General features: G+C 47.2%; 1 protein-coding gene across 5 annotated transcripts in view; it reads right to left on the bottom strand.

Annotated features, from left to right (window-relative positions):
- Nucleotides 1-9,597: 9,597 nt before the first annotated feature.
- Nucleotides 9,598-24,852, bottom strand: part of lrrc28 (leucine rich repeat containing 28) — a 30,138-nt gene continuing 14,883 nt past the window's right edge. For all 5 annotated transcript variants that reach the window (XM_065012527.1, XM_065012523.1, XM_065012524.1 and 2 more), the window contains 4 exons: nucleotides 23,888-23,990; nucleotides 19,244-19,422; nucleotides 10,879-11,038; nucleotides 9,598-10,561 (listed from right to left, as the gene is read on the bottom strand). In XM_065012527.1, the coding sequence (XP_064868599.1) occupies nucleotides 10,492-10,561; nucleotides 10,879-11,038; nucleotides 19,244-19,422; nucleotides 23,888-23,990 (512 nt within the window). In that variant the 3' untranslated portion in view covers nucleotides 9,598-10,491. The remainder of the gene's footprint in view (nucleotides 10,562-10,878; nucleotides 11,039-19,243; nucleotides 19,423-23,887; nucleotides 23,991-24,852) is intronic.

Raw genomic sequence — 24,852 nt, forward strand, 5'->3', positions numbered from 1 at the left:
CATATTGACCTGTTGGGGTCAGTGAGTTGTAACATATTGACCTGTTGGGGTCAGTGAGTTGTAACATGTTGTCCTGTTGGGGTCAGTGAGTTGTAACATATTGACCTGTTCGGGTCAGTGAGTTGTAACATATTGACCTGTTGGGGTCAGTGAGTTGTAACATATTGACCTGTTGGGGTCAGTGAGTTGTAACATATTGTCCTGTTGGGGTCAGTGAGTTGTAACATATTGACCTGTTGGGGTCAGTGAGTTGTAACATATTGACCTGTTGGGGTCAGTGATTTGTGTGAGTTATAACATATTGTCCTGTTGGGGTCAGTGAGTTGTAACATATTGACCTGTTGGGGTCAGTGAGTTGTAACATATTGACCTGTTGGGGTCAGTGAGTTGTAACATATTGACCTGTTGGGGTCAGTGAGTTGTAACATATTGACCTGTTGGGGTCAGTGAGTTGTAACATATTGTCCTGTTGGGGTCAGTGAGTTGTAACATATTGACCTGTTGGGGTCAGTGAGTTGTAACATATTGACCTGTTGGGGTCAGTGAGTTATAACATATTGACCTGTTGGGGTCAGTGAGTTGTAACATATTGACCTGTTGGGGTCAGTGAGTTGTAACATATTGACCTGTTGGGGTCAGTGAGTTGTAACATCTTGTCTACCTATTGGAGACATGTTGGGGTCAGTGAGTTGTAACATATTGACCTGTTGGGGTCAGTGAGTTGTGTGAGTTGTAACATATTGACCTGTTGGGGTCAGTGAGTTGTAACATCTTGTCTACCTATTGGAGACCTGTTGGGGTCAGTGAGTTGTAACATATTGACCTGTTTGGGTCAGTGAGTTGTAACATATTGACCTGTTGGGGTCAGTGAGTTGTAACATATTGTCCTGTTGGGGTCAGTGATTTGTAACATATTGACCTGTTGGGGTCAGTGAGTTGTAACATATTGACCTGTTGGGGTCAGTGAGTTGTAACATATTGACCTGTTGGGGTCAGTGATTTGTGTGAGTTGTAACATATTGTCCTGTTGGGGTCAGTGAGTTGTAACATATTGACCTGTTGGGGTCAGTGAGTTGTAACATATTGACCTGTTGGGGTCAGTGAGTTGTAACATATTGTCCTGTTGGGGTCAGTGAGTTGTAACATATTGACCTGTTGGGGTCAGTGAGTTGTAACATATTGACCTGTTGGGGTCAGTGAGTTGTAACATATTGACCTGTTGGGGTCAGTGATTGTAACATATTGACCTGTTGGGGTCAGTGAGTTGTAACATCTTGTCTACCTATTGGAGACCTGTTGGGGTCAGTGAGTTGTAACATATTGACCTGTTGGGGTCAGTGAGTTGTAACATCTTGTCTACCTATTGGAGACCTGTTGGGGTCAGTGAGTTGTAACATATTGTCTATCTATTGGAGACCTGTTGGGGTCAGTGAGTTGTAACATATTGACCTTTTGGGGTCAGTGAGTTTGAACATATTGTCCTGTTGGGGTCAGTGGGTTGTAACATCTTGTCTACCTATTGGAGACCTGTTGGGGTCAGTGAGTTGTAACATATTGTCTATCTATTGGAGACCTGTTGGGGTCAGTGAGTTGTAACATATTGACCTGTTGGGGTCAGTGAGTTGTACCATATTGACCTTTTGGGGTCAGTGAATTGTAACATCTTGACCTGTTGGGGTCAGTGAGTTGTAACATATTGACCTGTTGGGGTCAGTGAGTTGTAACATATTGACCTGTTGGGGTCAGTGAGTTGTAACATATTGTCCTGTTGGGGTCAGTGAGTTGTGTGAGTTGTAACATATTGTCCTGTTGGGGTCAGTGAGTTGTAACATATTGACCTGTTGGGGTCAGTGAGTTGTAACATATTGACCTGTTGGGGTCAGTGAGTTGTAACATATTGTCCTGTTGGGGTCAGTGAGTTGTAACATATTGACCTGTTGGGGTCAGTGAGTTGTAACATATTGTCCTGTTGGGGTCAGTGAGTTGTAACATATTGACCTGTTGGGGTCAGTGAGTTGTAACATATTGACCTGTTGGGGTCAGTGAGTTGTAACATATTGACCTGTTGGGGTCAGTGATTGTAACATATTGACCTGTTGGGGTCAGTGAGTTGTAACATCTTGTCTACCTATTGGAGACCTGTTGGGGTCAGTGAGTTGTAACATATTGACCTGTTGGGGTCAGTGAGTTGTAACATCTTGTCTACCTATTGGAGACCTGTTGGGGTCAGTGAGTTGTAACATATTGTCTATCTATTGGAGACCTGTTGGGGTCAGTGAGTTGTAACATATTGACCTTTTGGGGTCAGTGAGTTTGAACATATTGTCCTGTTGGGGTCAGTGGGTTGTAACATCTTGTCTACCTATTGGAGACCTGTTGGGGTCAGTGAGTTATAACATATTGACCTGTTGGGGTCTGTGAGTTGTAACATATTGACCTGTTGGGGTCAGTGAGTTGTAACATATTGTCTATCTATTGGAGACCTGTTGGGGTCAGTGAGTTGTAACATATTGACCTGTTGGGGTCAGTGAGTTGTAACATATTGACCTGTTGGGGGTCAGTGAGTTGTAACATATTGACCTGTTGGGGGTCAGTGAGTTGTAACATATTGTCCTGTTGGGGTCAGTGAGTTGTAACATATTGACCTGTTGGGGTCAGTGAGTTGTAACATATTGACCTGTTGGGGTCAGTGAGTTGTAACATATTGTCCTGTTGGGGTCAGTGAGTTGTAACATATTGACCTGTTGGGGTCAGTGAGTTGTAACATATTGTCCTGTTGGGGTCAGTGAGTTGTAACATATTGTCCTGTTGGGGTCAGTGAGTTTGAACATATTGACCTGTTGGGGTCAGTGAGTTGTAACATATTGACCTGTTGGGGTCAGTGAGTTGTAACATATTGACCTGTTGGGGTCAGTGAGTTGTAACATATTGACCTGTTGGGGTCAGTGAGTTGTAACATATTGACCTGTTGGGGTCAGTGAGTTCTGTGAGTTGTAACATATTGACCTGTTGGGGTCAGTGAGTTGTAACATCTTGTCTACCTATTGGAGACCTGTTGGGGTCAGTGAGTTGTAACATATTGTCTATCTATTGGAGACCTGTTGGGGTCAGTGAGTTGTAACATATTGACCTTTTGGGGTCAGTGGAGTTGTAACATCTTGTCTAAAACCTATCAACCCTGGAGATTACACCCTCCAACCTGGTTGGGGTCAGATTGACCCTTTGTAACATATTGACCTTTGGGGTCAGTCAACCCTGGTCATAACATCTTAACAGACCTGTTCAACCCTGGTCTAAAACCAGATTACACCCTTCAACCCTGGTCTAAACCAGATTACACCCTTCAACCCTGGTCTCCAGATTACACCCTTCAACCCTGGTAAAACAGATTAAATGTAATGATTAACCCTTCAACCCTGGTCATAACAGGTAATAACAGATTACACCCTTCAACCCTGGTCATAACAGATTACACCCTTCAACCCTGGTCATAACAGATTACACCCCCAACCCTGGTCATAACAGATTACTCCCTTCAACCCTGGTCTAAAACAGATTACACCCTTCAACCCTGGTCTAAACCAGATTACACCCTTCAACCCTGGTCTAAACCAGATTACACCCTTCAACCCTGGTCTAAAACAGATTACACCCTTCAACCCTGGTCTAAAACAGATTACACCCTTCAACCCTGGTCATAACAGATTACACCCTTCAACCCTGGTCATAACAGATTACACCCTTCAACCCTGGTCATAACAGATTACACCCTTCAACCCTGGTCTAAAACAGATTACACCCTTCAACCCTGGTCATAACAGATTACACCCTTCAACCCTGGTCTAAACCAGATTACACCCTTCAACCCTGGTCTAAAACCATATTACACCCTTCAACCCTGGTCATAACAGATTACACCCTTCAACCCTGGTCTAAAACCAGATTACACCCTCCAACCCTGGTCTAAAAACTGATTAAACCCTTCAACCCTGGTCTAAAAACTGATTAAACCCTCCAACCCTGGTCTAAAACAGATTACACCCTTCAACCCTGGTCATAACAGATTACACCCTTCAACCCTGGTCATAACAGATTACACCCTTCAACCCTGGTCATAACAGATTACACCCTTCAACCCTGGTCATAACAGATTACACCCTTCAACCCTGGTCTAAAACAGATTACACCCTTCAACCCTGGTCATAACAGATTACACCCTTCAACCCTGGTCATAACAGATTACACCCTTCAACCCTGGTCTAAAACAGATTACACCCTTCAACCCTGGTCTAAAACAGATTACACCCTTCAACCCTGGTCTAAACCAGATTACACCCTTCAACCCTGGTCTAAACCAGATTACACCCTTCAACCCTGGTCTAAACCAGATTACACCCTTCAACCCTGGTCTAAAACAGATTACACCCTTCAACCCTGGTCATAACAGATTACACCCTTCAACCCTGGTCTAAAACAGATTACACCCTTCAACTCTGGTCTAAAACAGATTACACCCTCCAACCCTGGTCATAACAGATTACACCCTTCCGTAGAGGCACTGAATGCAGCCGTCAGAGAGATAGAGATGCGACAGATAGATAGAGAAACAGATTACACCCATGAGATGCGACCATTCTACCTCTGAACTAAACTGGAACCTTCCATTTGCAATTTGAGGATTCCAACTTAACTATCAAGTTAAACATTGTTTATTGCCAAAATGTCAGACATTAAAATAAAAGTAATTGATTACAAATTATACAATATAGTAATCATATTCACAGTTATAACAATGTTATAATAATAACTATCTAACAATGTAATAAACATTAGAAAGCCAAACAAATAAAGTGGCAATAGACCCAATCCTCATCTAGACGTATTGCTGCTGGTTTTATAATCCAATGTCACATACTGGTTATGTCTCAAGATGCATCTAATTCCCTACACAGTGCACTACTTTAGACCAGGGCCCATGGGGAAAAGGGGGCCATTTGGGATGAGGTAAATTATCATTTTGTTCACCATTCCTCTTGAGTTGTGAGATTCAGACATTCAGGCGGAGTCTCAACCCTCGACAGAACCCTGGCGGGGTCTCAACCTCGACAGAACCTGGCGGGGTCTCAACCTCGACAGAACCCTGGCGGGGTCTCAACCTCGACAGAACCCTGGCGGGGTCTCAACCTCGACAGAAGGCGGGGTCTCAACCTCGACAGCGGAGTCTCAACCCTCGACAGAACCCTGGCGGAGTCTCAACCCTCGATAGAACCCTGGCGGAGTCTCAGCCCTCGATGGCGGAGAACCCTGGCGGAGTCTCAGCCTCGATAGAACCTGGCGGAGTCTCAACCTCGATAGAACCCTGGCGGAGTCTCAACCCTCCTGGCGGAGATAGAACCCTGGCGGAGTCTCAACCTCGACAGAACCCTGGCGGGGTCTCAACCTCGACAGAACCCTGGCGGGGTCTCAACCTCGACAGAACCCTGGCGGGGTCTCAAGCCCTCGACAGAACCCTGGCGGGGTCTCAATCCTCGACACCCTGGCGGGGAATCTCCCTGGCGGGGTCTCAACACTCGACAGAACCCTGGCGGGGTCTCAACACTCGACAGAACCCTGGCGGGGTCTCAACCTCGACAGAACCCTGGCGGGGTCTCAACCTCGACAGAACCCTGGCGGAGTCTCTCAGAACCCTGGCGGAGTCTCAAGAACCCTGGCGGAGTCTCAACCCTCGACAGAACCCTGGCGGAGTCTCAACCCTCGATAGAACCCTGGCGGAGTCTCAACCCTCGATAGAACCCTGGCGGAGTCTCAACCCTCGATACAACCCTGGCGGAGTCTCAACCCTCGATAGAACCCAGGCGGAGTCTCAACCCTCGATAGAACCCTGGCGGAGTCTCAACATTCTCACCACTAAATGTAGGTTCTGTTTTCATGACTTCTACTGGTGATTCCAGGCAACCGCTTTTCAATCATCAGGTTGTTAATGTTGGGTTACATTCTACACATGTTAATATGGGCTGTCTCTGGGTTACATTCTACACATGTTAATATGGGCTGTCTCTGGGTTACATTCTATTCCCTATGAGCTCTGGTCTAAAGTAGTGTACTATATAGGGATTAAGTTGCCACTTCAGACACAGCCATAGAGATAGAGCTCTGCTGCCTCCTATCCCAGTCTCTCAGTCCGTCTAGCCAAGACAGAGAGTCTGCTGCCTCCTATCCCAGTCTCTCAGTCCGTCTAGCCAAGACAGAGAGTCTGCTGCCTCCTATCCCAGTCTCTCAGTCCGTATAGCCAAGACAGAGAGTCTGCTGCCTCCTATCCCAGTCTCTCAGTCCGTCTAGCCAAGACAGAGAGTCTGCTGCCTCCTATCCCAGTCTCTCAGTCCGTCTAGCCAAGACAGAGAGTCTCCTGCCTCCTATCCCAGTCTCTCAGTGCGTCTAGCCAAGACAGAGTGTCTGCTGCCTCCTATCCCAGTCTCTCAGTGCGTCTAGCCAAGACAGAGAGTCTGCTGCCTCCTATCCCAGTCTCTCAGTCCGTCTAGCCAAGACAGAGAGTCTGCTGCCTCCTATCCCAGTCTCTCAGTCCGTCTAGCCAAGACAGAGAGTCTGCTGCCTCCTATCCCAGTCTCTCAGTCCGTCTAGCCAAGACAGAGAGTCTCCTGCCTCCTATCCCAGTCTCTCAGTGCGTCTAGCCAAGACAGAGTGTCTGCTGCCTCCTATCCCAGTCTCTCAGTGCGTCTAGCCAAGACAGAGAGTCTGCTGCCTCCTATCCCAGTCTCTCAGTCCGTCTAGCCAAGACAGAGAGTCTGCTGCCTCCTATCCCAGTCTCTCAGTCCGTCTAGCCAAGACAGAGAGTCTGCTGCCTCCTATCCCAGTCTCTCAGTCCGTCTAGCCAAGACAGAGAGTCTGCTGCCTCCTATCCCAGTCTCTCAGTCCGTCTAGCCAAGACAGAGAGTCTGCTGCCTCCTATCCCAGGTTCTCAGTCCGTCTAGCCAAGACAGAGAGTCTGCTGCCTCCTATCCCAGTCTCTCAGTCCGTCTAGCCAAGACAGAGAGTCTGCTGCCTCCTATCCCAGTCTGTCAGTCCGTCTAGCCAAGACAGAGAGTCTGCTGCCTCCTATCCCAGTCCGTCTAGCCCAGACAGAGAGTCTGCTGCCTCCTATCCCAGTCTCTCAGTCCGTCTAGCCCAGACAGAGAGTCTGCTGCCTCCTATCCCAGTCTCTCAGTCCGTCTAGCCAAGACAGAGAGTCTACTGCCTCCTATCCCAGTCTCTCAGTCCGTCTAGCCAAGACAGAGAGCCTGCTGCCTCCTATCCCAGTCTCGCAGTCCGTCTAGCCAAAACAGAGAGCCTGCTGCCTCCTATCCCAGTCTCTCAGTCCGTCTAGCCAAGACAGAGAGTCTGCTGCCTCCTATCCCAGTCTCTCAGTCCGTCTAGCCAAGACAGAGAGTCTGCTGCCTCCTATCCCAGTCTCTCAGTCCGTCTAGCCAAGACAGAGAGCCTGCTGCCTCCTATCCCAGTCTCGCAGTCCGTCTAGCCAAAACAGAGAGCCTGCTGCCTCCTATCCCAGTCTCTCAGTCCGTCTAGCCAAGACAGAGAGTCTGCTGCCTCCTATCCCAGTCTCTCAGTCCGTCTAGCCAAGACAGAGTCTGCTGCATGGACCTACAGCTGGGATCGACCAGTCTGGTCCCAGCCCAAACATTTCTGAGCTTCAGTTCCTTTGGTTTTCTAAAGAACCAAAAGTCACAATCAAACTGAATGGAAACAAAGTTTGTTTTAAATCCTTCATAAACATTCAGGTTACCAGACTGCACCTTTTTTTTTTGGACCAATTTTGTAAAGTTTTGTTAAGTTTAAAAACTTGTCAGAGGCTGAGTCTGATGTGTCTACAGGAAAGTAAACTCCCAATAACTGATGTGTCTATTATCTGAAAGTCCTTCAGGCTGGAGTTGGGGGCAACACACCACCAGTATTACATATTTAGAACAGGTTTAGAACTAATATCATGCCATACAACACACCTACCAGTATTACATATTTACAACAGGTTTAGAACTTTCATGCCATACAACAAGAACCATATTTAGAACCGTTAGAACTAATATCATGTCACAATCAAACATATTTGAATGAACTAATATCATGCCATACAAACAAAGTATTACATATTTGTTTTAAAATGCCATACAACACACCTACCAGTAAACATTCAGGTTTAGAACTAATATCATGACTGTATTCATATTTAGAACCGGTTTAGAACTAATATCATGCCATACAACAAACCAGTATTAAAAGACCAATTTTGTACAACACAACCAGTTTTATTTAGAACAGGTTTAGAACTAAAACTTGTCAGAGGTATGAGAGTCATATTTGATGAACTAATATCATGTCTACCAGGAAAGTAAACTCCCAATAACTGATTTAGAACAGGTTTGTCTATTATCTTGTTTAGAACTAAAAGTCCTTAGAACAGGAACTAATATCTGCCATACAACACACCTACCAGTATTACATATTTAGAACAGGTTTAGAACTAATATCATGCCATACAACACACCTACCAGTATTACATATTTAGAACAGGTTTAGAACTAATATCATGCCATACAACACACCTACCAGTATTACATATTTAGAACAGGTTTAGAACTAATATCATGCCATACAACACACCTACCAGTATTACATATTTAGAACAGGTTTAGAACTAATATCATGCCATACAACACACCTACCAGTATTACATATTTAGAACAGGTTTAGAACTAATATCATGCCATACAACACACCTACCAGTATTACATATTTAGAACATATTTAGAACAGGTTTAGAACTAATATCATGCCATACAACACACCTACCAGTATTACATATTTAGAACCATGGTTTAGAACTAATATCATGCCATACAACACACCTACCAGTATTACATATTTAGAACAGGTTTAGAACTAATATCATGCCATACAACACACCTACCAGTATTACATATTTAGAACAGGTTTAGAACTAATATCATGCCATACAACACACCTACCAGTATTACATATTTAGAACAGGTTTAGAACTAATATCATGCCATACAACACACCTACCAGTATTACATATTTAGAACAGGTTTAGAACTAATATCATGCCATACAACACACCTACCAGTATTACATATTTAGAACAGGTTTAGAACTAATATCATGCCATACAACACACCTATTTAGAACAGGTTTAGAACTAATATCATGCCATACAACACACCTACCAGTATTACATATTTAGAACAGGTTTAGAACTAATATCATGCCATACAACACACCTACCAGTATTACATATTTAGAACAGGTTTAGAACTAATATCATGCCATACGGCCGAAGTGACATTCTTTCAAACACTTTTTGTCAACCAGTGTCGTGTAAAAATCTATAGAAATGATCCGAATAGATTCTCCTCTACAAAGACAAAAACACTCGGCACTTCCTGTTATTGTGATGCGTCTGTCAGGTGAACGTTTGGCTGGTGAACGGAGTAGCTAGTTCACACCAGTAAATACCAACACAGTCTGAGTTGTTGCAGGAAACAAACTGAAACCAGAAACAAACCATTAGTAGAACGATGCTGTATTAAGAGATGTTAGTCGTTGGACAGGAGATGATATGTCAAGATGTGGATTATTAATACCAATATTGTCCGTCTTTCAATTGGACCGTCCGTGTCCATTACAGACTGCTCACAAGCTGCTGAGGCTCTGCATGTCCTCCTGAGACCTTCAGTTCCTCATGTCCACCAGTCCAGAGGCTCTGCATGTCCTAATGAGACCTTCAGTTCCTCATGTCCACCAGTCCAGAGGCTCTGCATGTCCTAATGAGACCTTCAGTTCCTCATGTCCACCAGTCCAGAGGCTCTGCATGTCCTAATGAGACCTTCAGTTCCTCATGTCCACCAGTCCAGAGGCTCTGCATGTCCTCCTGAGACCTTCAGTTCCTCATGTCCACCAGTCCAGAGGCTATGCATGTCCTCCTGAGACCTTCAGTTCCTCATGTCCACCAGTCCAGAGGCTATGCATGTCCTCCTGAGACCTTCAGTTCCTCATGTCCACCAGTCCAGAGGCTATGCATGTCCTCCTGAGATCTTCAGTTCCTCATGTCCACCAGTCCAGAGGCTCTGCATGTCCTCCTGAGACCTTCAGTTCCTCATGTCCACCAGTCCAGAGGCTCTGCATGTCCTCCTGAGACCTTCAGTTCCTCATGTCCACCAGTCCAGAGGCTATGCATGTCCTCCGGAGACCTTCAGTTCCTCATGTCCACCAGTCCAGAGGCTATGCATGTCCTCCTGACACCTTCAGTTCCTCATGTCCACCAGTCCAGAGGCTCTGCATGTCCTCCTGAGACGTTCTGGACTCCCACAGTCCTTCATCCATCCTTCATTCATTCACCCAGGAGACCAGAGGAGGAGATGATGACCGAAGGGGAGAGGAAGAGGTGGAGGCACCATGATGTCATTGCTGCAGATCAAATGTCTGAACACACTGACTGGAACAGCAGTAGGCCACGAAACTCACTGTGGTTCTAGAGACGGAGACAGTGAGAGAGAGAGAGACAGTGAGAGTGTGAGAGGAAAGAGCAGAGAGAGACAGAGAGTGTGTGAGAGGAAAGAGCAGAGAGAGAGAGAGAGAGAGAGAGAGAGAGAGAGAGAGAGAGAGAGCAGAGAGAGAGGGCACAGAGAGAGAGAGAGAGAGAGGAAAGAGCAGAGAGAGAGACAGAGAGAGAGAGACAGAGAGAGAGAGAGAGAGAGACAGTGAGAGTGTGAGGGGAAAGAGCAGAGAGACAGAGAGACAGAGAGAGATTGGTTGGGGTCAGGGGTGGTTGGGGTCAGGGTTAGCTACCTGCGGTGTACCCCAGCCAGAGCGGTCTCTCTGAGAGGGAACAGTTTGGGGTAGATGATGGTAAACATGGGCTGACTGCAGCGGTGACAATGTCCCAGGGGGCATTGGAGCAGGTCCAAAAGGCTTCTGGGTAACAGGAAGGGTGGCAGCAGACTCCGCTCTGAGAGACCGACAGGGAGAGAGAGAGAGGATGAAAAGGAATATATTGACTGATTTTCCTCTATTTCTCCATTAAGGTTCTCTTTAACCACCTGGGACAGAGAGGGAGATTTAATGTCACTATGTCATTATGACCAGGGGTCCTACCATTCTCTTTAACCACCTGGGACAGAGAGGGAGATTTAATGTCACTATGTCATTATGACCAGGGGTCCTACCATTCTCTTTAACCACCTGGGACAGAGAGGGAGATTTAATGTCACTATGTCATTATGACCAGGGGTCCCACCATTCTCTTTAACCACCTGGGACAGAGAGGGAGATTTAATGTTACATCATTATCACCAGGGGTCCCACCATTCTCTTTAACCACCTGGGACAGAGAGGGAGATTTAATGTCACTATGTCATTATGACCAGGGGTCCCACCATTCTCTTTAACCACCTGGGACAGAGAGGGAGATTTAATGTTACATCATTATCACCAGGGGTCCCACCATTCTCTTTAACCACCTGGGACAGAGAGGGAGATTTAATGTCACATCATTATGACCAGGGGTCCTACCATTCTCTTTAACCACCTGGGACAGAGAGGGAGATTTAATGTCACTATGTCATTATGACCAGGGGTCCCATCATTCTCTTTAACCACCTGGGACAGAGAGGGAGATTTAATGTTACATCATTATGACCAGGGGTCCCACCATTCTCTTTAACCACCTGGGACAGAGAGGGAGATTTAATGTCACTATGTCATTATGACCAGGGGTCCTACCATTCTCTTTAACCACCTGGGACAGAGAGGGAGATTTAATGTTACATCATTATGACCAGGGGTCCCACCATTCTCTTTAACCACCTGGGACAGAGAGGGAGATTTAATGTCACTATGTCATTATGACCAGGGGTCCTACCATTCTCTTTAACCACCTGGGACAGAGAGGGAGATTTAATGTCACTATGTCATTATGACCAGGGGTCCCACCATTTTCTTTAACCACCTGGGACAGAGAGGGAGATTTAATAACTAACAGCAGGATGCCTGGGGGTTAGTGACAGACCACAGCAGGATGCCTGGGGGTTAGTGACAGACCACAGCAGGATGCCTGGGGGTTAGTGACAGACCACAGCAGTAGCAGGATGCCTGGGGGTTAGTGACAGACCACAGCAGGATGCCTGGGGGTTAGTGACAGACCACAGCAGGATGCCTGGGGTTAGTGACAGACCACAGCAGGATGCCTGGGGGTTAGTGACAGACCACAGCAGGATGCCTGGGGGTTAGTGACAGACCACAGCAGGATGCCTGGGGGTTAGTGACAGACCACAGCAGGATGCCTGGGGGTTAGTGACAGACCACAGCAGTAGCAGGATGCCTGGGGGTTAGTGACAGACCACAGCAGGATGCCTGGGGGTTAGTGACATACCACAGCAGGATGCCTGGGGGTTAGTGACAGACCACAGCAGGATGCCTGGCGGTTAGTGACAGACCACAGCAGTAGCAGGATGCCTGGGGTTTAGTGACAGACCACAGCAGTAGCAGGATGCCTGGGGGTTAGTGACAGACCACAGCAGGATGCCTGGGGGTTAGTGATAGACCACATCAGGATGCCTGGGGGTTAGTGATAGACCACAGCAGGATGCCTGGGGGTTAGTGACAGACCACAGCAGGATGCCTGGGGGTTAGTGACAGACCACAGCAGGATGCCTGGGGGTTAGTGACAGACCACAGCAGGATGCCTGGGGGTTAGTGACAGACCACAGCAGGATGCCTGGGGGTTAGTGACAGACCACAGCAGGATGCCTGGGGGTTAGTGACAGACCACAGCAGGATGCCTGGGGGTTAGTGACAGACCACAGCAGGATGCCTGGGGGTTAGTGACAGACCACAGCAGGATGCCTGGGGGTTGGTGAAGGACCACAGCAGGATGCCTGGGGGTTAGTGACAGACCACAGCAGGATGCCTGGGGGTTAGTGACAGACCACAGCAGGATGCCTGGGGGTTAGTGACAGACCACAGCAGGATGCCTGGGGGTTAGTGACAGACCACAGCAGGATGCCTGGGGGTTAGAGTGACAGACCACAGCAGGATGCCTGGGGGTTAGTGACAGACCACAGCAGGATGCCTGGGGGTTAGTGACAGACCACAGCAGGATGCCTGGGGGTTAGTGACAGATCACAGCAGGATGCCTGGGGGTTAGTGACAGACCACAGCAGTAGCTGGATGCCTGGGGGTTAGTGACAGACCACAGCAGGATGCCTGGGGGTTAGTCTCTTTCTGCTTCCGGGTTGGAGCGAGCCGGTCGCATCCGCGCTTCGGTCTGCAGGTTGTATAACTTTTTCATTACATCTCATTACATGTCATTATAGTACAACGGTCTGATTTGTCTAATCTTAGCAATTTCTTCTTAGCTAGCTACATAGTCGTCGTTGTATCAAAGATAATTGCGTAATTATCGTATTTCGTCGTCCTCCTATCTGCCCAACACGTTCACCGGCTACCGTAGCACTGTAGTAACTATCACACTCAACTGAACGACTTGATTAGTGTAGTATTAGCTAGCTACATAGTTGTCTTTGCTGTCTTCGTATCCAAGATAATTGTGTAGTTAGAGTGATTATCTTAATTTACCGAGGTTAGCTAGCCAGCTATTTTGTCGTCCTTAACGTAGGAGACACTCCTAGCTAGCCAATAGCCAGCCAACGTCTACTGAATAGAACTTTCGCATTCCGGTCGCATTCCGCTTCGCTCCACAGGTAGTATCACATTTTCATTTAATTTCATTACAGTCCCAACGGTGTGATTTGTTTGATCGTAGCTAGCTACATAGCTAGCTACATAGCCGTCTTTGTTTCAAAGATAATTGTGTAGTCTAGAGCGATTTTCTAGGTTAGCTAGCCAGCTATTGTCGTTCTCCTAACGCAACGTAACGTAACCAACACTGCTAGCTAGCCAGCTAGCCCAAAAAGCAGCATTGTAGAAACTTCACACTCAACGGAACGACTTGATTAGGGTAGTGTCAACAACGCAGCTAGCCTACCCCAGCAGTACTCTATCATTTTAATCATTTTAGTCAATTAGATTCTTGCTACGTAAGCTTAACTTTCTGAACATTCGAGACGTGTAGTCCACTTGTCATTCCAATCTCCTCTGCATTAGCGTAGCCTCTTCTCTAGCCTGTCAACTATGTGTCTGTCTATCCCTGTTCTCTCCTCTCTGCACAGACCATACAAACGCTCCACACCGCATGGCCGCAGCCACCCTAATCTGGTGGTCCCAGCGCGCACGACCCACGTGGAGTTCCAGGTCTCCGGTAGCCTCTGGAACTGCCGATCTGCGGCCAACAAGGCAGAGTTCATCTCAGCCTATGCCTCCCTCCAGTCCCTCGACTTCTTGGCTCTGACGGAAACATGGATCACCACAGACAACACCGCTACTCCTACTGCTCTCTCTTCGTCCGCCCACGTGCTCTCGCACACCCCGAGAGCTTCTGGTCAGCGGGGTGGTGGCACCGGGATCCTCATCTCTCCCAAGTGGTCATTCTCTCTTTCTCCCCTTACCCATCTGTCTATCGCCTCCTTTGAATTCCATGCTGTCACAGTTACCAGCCCTTTCAAGCTTAACATCCTTATCATTTATCGCCCTCCAGGTTCCCTCGGAGAGTTCATCAATGAGCTTGATGCCTTGATAAGCTCCTTTCCTGAGGACGGCTCACCTCTCACAGTTCTGGGCGACTTTAACCTCCCCACGTCTACCTTTGACTCATTCCTCTCTGCCTCCTTCTTTCCACTCCTCTCCTCTTTTGACCTCACCCTCTCACCTTCCCCCCCTACTCACAAGGCAGGCAATACGCTCGACCTCATCTTTACTAGATGCTGTTCCTCCACTAACCTCATTGCAACTCCCCTCCAAGTCTCCGACCACTACCATGTATCCTTTTCCCTCTCGCTCTCATCCAACACTTCCCACACTGCCCCTACTCGGATGGTATCGCGCCGTCCCAACCTTCGCTCTCTCTCCCCCGCTACTCTCTCCTCTTCCATCCTATCATCTCTTCCCTCTGCTCAAACCTATCTCCTGATTCTACCTCCTCAACCTAATCTTCTCCTTTCCCCCTTCTGACGACCAGGTGGCGAATCGCATCTCTGCATGTCTGGCAGACATATCAGTGTGGATGACGGATCATCACCTCAAGCTGAACCTCGGCAAGACGGAGCTGCTCTTCCTCCCGGGGAAGGACTGCCCGTTCCATGATCTCGCCATCACGGTTGACAACTCCATTGTGTCCTCCTCCCAGAGCGCTAAGAACCTTGGCGTGATCCTGGACAACACCCTGTCATTCTCAAATAACATCAAGGCGGTGGCCCGTTCCTGTAGGTTCATGCTCTACAACATCCGCAGAGTATGACCCTGCCTCACACAGGAAGCGGCGCAGGTCCTAATCCAGGCACTTGTCATCTCCCGTCTGGATTACTGCAACTCGCTGTTGGCTGGGCTCCTGCCTGTGCCATTAAACCCCTACAACTCATCCAGAACGCCGCAGCCCGTCTGGTGTTCAACCTTCCCAAGTTCTCTCACGTCACCCCGCTCCTCCGCTCTCTCCACTGGCTTCCAGTTGAAGCTCGCATCCGCTACAAGACCATGGTGCTTGCCTACGGAGCTGTGAGGGGAACGGCACCTCAGTACCTCCAGGCTCTGATCAGGCCCTACACCCAAACAAGGGCACTGCGTTCATCCACCTCTGGCCTGCTCGCCTCACTACCACTGAGGAAGTACAGTTCCCGCTCAGCCCAGTCAAAACTGTTCGCTGCTCTGGCCCCCCAATGGTGGAACAAACTCCCTCACGACGCCAGGACAGCGGAGTCAATCACCACCTTCCGGAGACACCTGAAACCCCACCTCTTTAAGGAATACCTAGGATAGGATAAAGTAATCCTTCCCCCCCCCCCCTTAAAAGACCTAGATGCACTATTGTAAAGTGGCTGTTCCACTGGATGTCATAAGGTGAAAGCACCAATTTGTAAGTCGCTCTGGATAAGAGCGTCTGCTAAATGACTTAAATGTAAATGTAAATGTAAATGTTAGTGACAGACCACAGCAGTAGCTGGATGCCTGGGGTTGCAGTGATATGAAAGAATGGCGCCGGAGGGGATAACAAGAAGCCATGGATTACAAAGCAACATCCACACTGAGCTAAAGGCTAGACCCTAACCCTAACCCTAACAAAGCAACATCCACACTGAGCTAAAGGCTAGACCCTAACCCTAACCCTAACAAAGCAACATCCACACTGAGCTAAAGGCTAGACCCTAACCCTAACTCTAACAAAGCAACATCCACACTGAGCTAAAGGCTAGACCCTAACCCTAACAAAGCAACATCCACACTGAGCTAAAGGCTAGACTCTAACCCTAACAAAGCAACATCCACACTGAGCTAAAGGCTAGACCCTAACCCTAACAAAGCAACATCCACACTGAGCTAAAGGCTAGACACTAACCCTAACAAAGCAACATCCACACTGAGCTAAAGGCTAGACCCTAACCCTAACAAAGCAACATCCACACTGAGCTAAAGGCTAGACCCTAACCCTAACAAAGCAACATCCACACTGAGCTAAAGGCTAGACCCTAACCCTAACAAAGCAACATCCACACTGAGCTAAAGGCTAGACCCTAACCCTAACAAAGCAACATCCACACTGAGCTAAAGGCTAGACCCTAACCCTAACAAAGCAACATCCACACTGAGCTAAAGGCTAGACCCTAACCCTAACAAAGCAACATCCACACTGAGCTAAAGGCTAGACCCTAACCCTAACCCTAACAAAGCAACATCCACACTGAGCTAAAGGCTAGACCCTAACCCTAACAAAGCAACATCCACACTGAGCTAAAGGCTAGACCTAACCCTAACAAAGCAACATCCACACTGAGCTAAAGGCTAGACCCTAACCCTAACAAAGCAACATCCACACTGAGCTAAAGGCTAGACCCTAACCCTAACAAAGCAACATCCACACTGAGCTAAAGGCTAGACCCTAACCCTAACCCTAACAAAGCAACATCCACACTGAGCTAAAGGCTAGACCCTAACCCTAACCCTAACAAAGCAACATCCACACTGAGCTAAAGGCTAGACCCTAACCCTAACCCTAACAAAGCAACATCCACACTGAGCTAAAGGCTAGACCCTAACCCTAACCCTAACAAAGCAACATCCACACTGAGCTAAAGGCTAGACCCTAACCCTAACAAAGCAACATCCACACTGAGGTAAAGGCTAGAGCTGACGCTTTAAAAGGAGCAGGACACAAATCTGGACACTTGTAAGAAATCCCGCTATGCCCTCCGACGAACCATCAATCCAGCAAAGTGTCAATACTGGACTAAGATGGAATCCTACTACACCGGCATTGATGCTTGTTGGATGTGGCAGGGTTTACAAACTATCATGGATTACAAAGGGAAATCCAGCCAAGAGCTGCCCAGTGACGCAAAACTACCAAACTAACTAAATGCCTTCTGTGCTCGCTTTGAGGCAACACTGAATCATGCATGAGAGCACAAGCTGTTCCGGACGGCCGTGTGATCATGCTCCATGTATCCAATTCCGTATCCGATGTGAGTATAATTTCAGTGTGTAATGTATCATTTCTGAGTGTGAAAGTACTTATGTGTCTCCCCCCAAATGGCACCCTATTCTCTAAAAAGCAGTCCACTATATAGGAAATAGGGAGCCATTTGGGGCAGAGACCATATTTGATAATATCCAAAGAGCTGATGAACTCTTCATTGTCTTCACATTCAGCCCCATCAGGATGGAATATGCTCAATGTCATATTAGAATGCTTCAAATGTTCCGTAGCTGAATTTGGCGTTCCCCCAGGCTCGGTGCTAAGACCCCTATTATTATTCTCCTATCTGTATGGTGGGATGAATTAAAGGACACTTCATGTCTCTATGGTGGGATGAATTAAAGGACACCTCATGTCTCTATGGTGGGATGAATTAAAGGACACTTCATGTCTCTATGGTGGGATGAATTAAAGGACACTTCATGTCTCTATGGTGGGATGAATTAAAGGACACTTCATGTCTCTATGGTGTGATGAATTAAAGGACACTTCATGTCTCTATGGTGTGATGAATTAAAGGACACCTCATGTCTCTATGGTGTGATGAATTAAAGGACACCTCATGTCTCTATGGTGTGATGAATTAAAGGACACCTCATGTCTCTATGGTGGGATGAATTAAAGGACACCTCATGTCTCTATGTTGGGATGAATTAAAGGACACCTCATGTCTCTATGGTGGGATGAATTAAAGGACACTTCATGTCTCTATGGTGGGATGAATTAAAGGACACTTCATGTCTCTATGTGGGATGAATTAAAGGACACTTCATGTCTCTATGGTGGGATGAATTAAAGGACACTTCATGTCTCTATGGTGTGATGAATTAAAGGACACTTCATGTCTCTATGGTGTGATGAATTAAAGGACACTTCATGTCTCTATGGTGTGATGAATTAAAGGACACCTCATGTCTCTATGTTGTGATGAATTAAAGGACACCTCATGTCTTTATGGTGGGATGAATTAAAGGACACCTCATGTCTCTATGTTGTGATGAATTAAAGGACACTTCATGTCTCTATGGTGGGATGAATTAAAGGACACCTCATGTCTCTATGTTGTGATGAATTAAAGGACACTTCATGTCTCTATGGTGTGATGAATTAAAGGACACCTCATGTCTCTATGGTGGGATGAATTAAAGGACACCTCATGTCTCTATGGTGGGATGAATTAAAGGACACCTCATGTCTCTATGGTGGGATGAATTAAAGGACACTTCATGTCTCTACGGTGGGATGAATTGAAGGACACTTCATGTCTCTATGGTGGGATGAATTAAAGGACACTTCATGTCTCTATGGTGGGATGAATTAAAGGACACCTCATGTCTCTATGGTGGGATGAATTAAAGGACACCTCATGTCTCTATGGTGGGATGAATTAAAGGACACTTCATGTCTCTATGGTGGGATGAATTAAAGGACACCTCATGTCTCTATGGTGGGATGAATTGAAGGACACCTCATGTCTCTATGGTGGGATGAATTAAAGGACACCTCATGTCCTGAAATATCAGAAGACCCAAGAGGATCTGTGTGTGTAGCTGTATCCGTGTCTCTCCTCACCTCTGATTGGCTGTCGCCCGTACATGCTGTGCAGGGCCCTCATGGCGAGCTCCTCCAGGGGGCCCACTCGCTCCGTCTCTGAGCCTATAGCTTTCACCTCAGCAGGCAAAGGGAGAGACACATCTCCCAGAGACAGAGGCTGGGGCACCCGGTCAGACACCTGCCCTGGCAGACCACACCTGGAGAGAGACAGACAGACAGGTTAGACAGACCACACCTGGAGAGAGACAAAGAGAGACAGACAGACAGACAGGTTAGACAGACCACACCTGGACAGAGAGAGAGAGAGAGAAAGAGAGAGAGACAGACAGACAGACAGACAGACAGAGAGACAGACAAACATACAGACAGGTTAGACAGACAGACAGGTTAGACAGACAGGTTAGACAGACAGACAGAGAGAGACAGACAGACAAACATACAGACAGGTTAGACAGACCACACCTGGAGAGAGAGAGAGAGAAAGAGACAGACAGAGAGAGAGACAGACAGAGAAACAGACAGACAGAGAGAGACAGACAGATAAACATACAGACAGGTTAGACAGACAGACAGGTTAGACAGACAGGTTAGACAGACAGACAAACATACAGACAGGTTAGACAGACAGATAAACATACAGACAGAGAGAGAGACAGACAGATAAACATACAGACAGGTTAGACAGACAGACATAGACAGACAGGTTAGACAGACAGACAGATAAACATACAGACAGGTTAGACAGACAGGTTAGACAGACAGACAGGTTAGACAGACAGACAGGTTAGACAGACCAGGTTAGACAGACAGACAGACAGGTTAGACAGACAGGTTAGACAGACAGACAGACAGGTTAGACAGACAGACAGACAGGTTAGACAGACAGACAGACAGACAGGTTAGACAGACAGACAGACAGGTTAGACAGACAGACAGACAGGTTAGACAGACAGGTTAGACAGACAGACAGACAGGTTAGACAGACAGACAGGTTAGACAGACAGACAGGTTAGACAGACAGACAGGTTAGACAGACAGACAGACAGACAGACAGGTTAGACAGACAGACAGACAGACAGGTTAGACAGACAGACAGGTTAGACAGACAGACAGGTTAGACAGACAGACAGACAGACAGACAGACAGACAGACAGACACAGGTTAGACAGACAGACAGACAGACAGGTTACACAGACAGACAGACAGACAGACAGACAGACAGGTTAGACAGACAGACAGACAGGTTAGACAGACAGACAGACAGGTTAGACAGACAGACAGACAGGTTAGACAGACAGACAGACAGGTTAGACAGACAGACAGACAGGTTAGACAGACAGACAGACAGGTTAGACAGACAGACAGACAGGTTAGACAGACAGACAGACAGGTTAGACAGACAGACAGACAGGTTAGACAGACAGACAGACAGGTTAGACAGACAGGTTAGACAGACAGACAGACAGGTTGGACAGACAGACAGACAGGTTAGACAGACAGACAGACAGGTTAGACAGACAGACAGACAGGTTAGACAGACAGACAGACAGGTTAGACAGACAGACAGACAGGTTAGACAGACAGACAGACAGACAGACAGACAGACAGGTTAGACAGACAGACAGACAGACAGACAGACAGGTTAGACAGACAGACAGGTTGTCTGAGACTCAAATCCAAATTCTGCTATAATACATTAATAGACAAAGATTTATCCAATTAAGAAAAAGGTCAGTAAGCAATGAAATGCTGAAGAAATTATATTCATCCACAAAGAAGCTGAAGAAAGGGATGGAGATGTGTCCTTATCCCCTGCAGCCAATCACCTTGTACAGATATAAGGGTTAGGGGCTGTCCTTATCCTCTGCAGCCAATCACCTTGTACAGATATAAGGGTTAGGGGCTGTCCTTATCCCCTGCAGCCAATCACCTTGTACAGATATAAGGGTTAGGGGCTGTCCTTATCCTCTGCAGCCAATCACCTTGTTGTACAGATATAAGGGTTAGGGGCTGTCCTCATCCTCTGCAGCCAATCACCTTGTACAGATATAAGGGTTAGGGGCTGTCCTTATCCTCTGCAGCCAATCACCTTGTTGTACAGATATAAGGGTTAGGGGCTGCAGCCAATCACCTTGTACAGATATAAGGGTTAGGGGCTGTCCTTATCCTCTGCAGCCAATCACCTTGTACAGATATAAGGGTTAGGGGCTGTCCTTATCCTCTGCAGCCAATCACCTTGTACAGATATAAGGGTTAGGGGCTGTCCTTATCCCCTGCAGCCAATCACCTTGTACAGATATAAGGGTTAGGGGCTGTCCTTATCCCCTGCAGCCAATCACCTTGTACAGATATAAGGGTTAGGGGCTGTCCTTATCCCCTGCAGCCAATCACCTTGTACAGATATAAGGGTTAGGGGCTGTCCTTATCCTCTGCAGCCAATCACCTTGTACAGATATAAGGGTTAGGGGCTGTCCTTATCCTCTGCAGCCAATCACCTTGTACAGATATAAGGGTTAGGGGCTGTCCTTATCCCCTGCAGCCAATCACCTTGTACAGATATAAGGGTTAGGGGCTGTCCTTATCCTCTGCAGCCAATCACCTTGTACAGATATAAGGGTTAGGGGCTGTCCTTATCCCCTGCAGCCAATCACCTTGTACAGATATAAGGGTTAGGGGCTGCAGCCAATCATGTACAGATATAAGGGTTAGGGGCTGTCCTTATCCTCTGCAGCCAATCACCTTGTACAGATATAAGGGTTAGGGGCTGTCCTTATCCCCTGCAGCCAATCACCTTGTACAGATATAAGGGTTAGGGGCTGTCCTTATCCCCTGCAGCCAATCACCTTGTACAGATATAAGGGTTAGGGGCTGTCCTTATCCTCTGCAGCCAATCACCTTGTACAGATATAAGGGTTAGGGGCTGTCCTTATCCACTGCAGCCAATCACCTTGTACAGATATAAGGGTTAGGGGCTGCAGCCAATCACCTTGTACAGATATAAGGGTTAGGGGCTGTCCTTACCCACTGCAGCCAATCACCTTGTACAGATATAAGGGTTAGGGGCTGTCCTTATCCCCTGCAGCCAATCACCTTGTACAGATATAAGGGTTAGGGGCTGTCCTTATCCTCTGCAGCCAATCACCTTGTTGTACAGATATAAGGGTTAGGGGCTGTCCTCATCCTCTGCAGCCAATCACCTTGTACAGATATAAGGGTTAGGGGCTGTCCTTATCCTCTGCAGCCAATCACCTTGTTGTACAGATATAAGGGTTAGGGGCTGCAGCCAATCACCTTGTACAGATATAAGGGTTAGGGGCTGTCCTTATCCTCTGCAGCCAATCACCTTGTACAGATATAAGGGTTAGGGGCTGTCCTTATCCCCTGCAGCCAATCACCTTGTACAGATATAAGGGTTAGGGGCTGTCCTTATCCTCTGCAGCCAATCACCTTGTACAGATATAAGGGTTAGGGGCTGTCCTTATCCTCTGCAGCCAATCACCTTGTACAGATATAAGGGTTAGGGGCTGTCCTTATCCCCTGCAGCCAATCACCTTGTACAGATATAAGGGTTAGGGGCTGTCCTTATCCTCTGCAGCCAATCACCTTGTACAGATATAAGGGTTAGGGGCTGTCCTTATCCCCTGCAGCCAATCACCTTGTACAGATATAAGGGTTAGGGGCTGCAGCCAATCATGTACAGATATAAGGGTTAGGGGCTGTCCTTATCCTCTGCAGCCAATCACCTTGTACAGATATAAGGGTTAGGGGCTGCAGCCAATCACCTTGTACAGATATAAGGGTTAGGGGCTGTCCTTATCCTCTGCAGCCAATCACCTTGTACAGATATAAGGGTTAGGGGCTGTCCTTATCCCCTGCAGCCAATCACCTTGTACAGATATAAGGGTTAGGGGCTGTCCTTATCCTCTGCAGCCAATCACCTTGTACAGATATAAGGGTTAGGGGCTGTCCTTATCCCCTGCAGCCAATCACCTTGTACAGATATAAGGGTTAGGGGCTGTCCTTATCCTCTGCAGCCAATCACCTTGTACAGATATAAGGGTTAGGGGCTGTCCTTATCCTCTGCAGCCAATCACCTTGTACAGATATAAGGGTTAGGGGCTGTCCTTATCCCCTGCAGCCAATCACCTTGTACAGATATAAGGGTTAGGGGCTGCAGCCAATCACCTTGTACAGATATAAGGGTTAGGGGCTGTCCTTACCCACTGCAGCCAATCACCTTGTACAGATATAAGGGTTAGGGGCGGTCCTTATCCCCTGCAGCCAATCACCTTGTACAGATATAAGGGTTAGGGGCTGTCCTTATCCACTGCAGCCAATCACCTTGTACAGATATAAGGGTTAGGGGCTGTCCTTATCCACTGCAGCCAATCACCTTGTACAGATATAAGGGTTAGGGGCGGTCCTTATCCCCTGCAGCCAATCACCTTGTACAGATATAAGGGTTAGGGGCTGCAGCCAATCACCTTGTACAGATATAAGGGTTAGGGGCTGTCCTTATCCCCTGCAGCCAATCACCTTGTACAGATATAAGGGTTAGGGGCGGTCCTTATCCGCTGCAGCCAATCACCTTGTACAGATATAAGGGTTAGGGGCTGCAGCCAATCACCTTGTACAGATATAAGGGTTAGGGGCGGTCCTTACCCACTGCAGCCAATCACCTTGTTGTACAGGTATGAAGGAAGGCCTTTGAGGTGGACGTTGTTGTCAACAAACACAAACTGCAGCTCTCTGGAACGACCCAAATCTGGAACACACCCCACAATATTATCAGACAGGCACCCTCACAATATTATCAGACACCCCCACAATATTATCAGACACCCCCACAATATTATCAGACACCCCCACAATATTATCAGACACCCCCACAATATTATCAGACAGGCACCCTCACAATATTATCAGACAGACACCCCCACAATATTATCAGACACCCCCACAATATTATCAGACAGACACCCCCACAATATTATCAGACAGGCACCCTCACAATATTATCAGACAGGCACCCTCACAATATTATCAGACAGGCACCCTCACAATATTATCAGACAGGCACCCTCACAATATTATCAGACGGGCACCCTCACAATATTATCAGACGGGCACCCTCACAATATTATCAGACAGGCATCCCCACAATATTATCAGACAGACACCCTCACAATATTATCAGACACCCCCACAATATTATCAGACAGGCACCCTCACAATATTATCAGACAGGCACCCCCACAATATTATCAGACAGGCACCCCCACAATATTATCAGACACCCCCACAATATTATCAGACACCCCCACAATATTATCAGACAGGCACCCCCACAATATTATCACAGGCACCCTCACAATATTATCAGACAGGCACCCTCACAATATTATCAGACAGGCACCCCCACAATATTATCAGACAGGCACCCTCACAATATTATCAGACACCCCCACAATATTATCAGACAGGCACCCCCACAATATTATCAGACAGGCACCCTCACAATATTATCAGACAGGCACCACAACAATATTATCAGACAGACACCCCCACAATATTATCAGACAGGCACCCCACAATATTATCAGACAGGCACCCTCACAATATTATCA

The sequence above is a fragment of the Oncorhynchus nerka genome, linkage group LG27 (genome assembly GCF_034236695.1).
Source record: "Oncorhynchus nerka isolate Pitt River linkage group LG27, Oner_Uvic_2.0, whole genome shotgun sequence".
In the NCBI taxonomy this organism is placed as follows: domain Eukaryota; kingdom Metazoa; phylum Chordata; class Actinopteri; order Salmoniformes; family Salmonidae; genus Oncorhynchus; species Oncorhynchus nerka.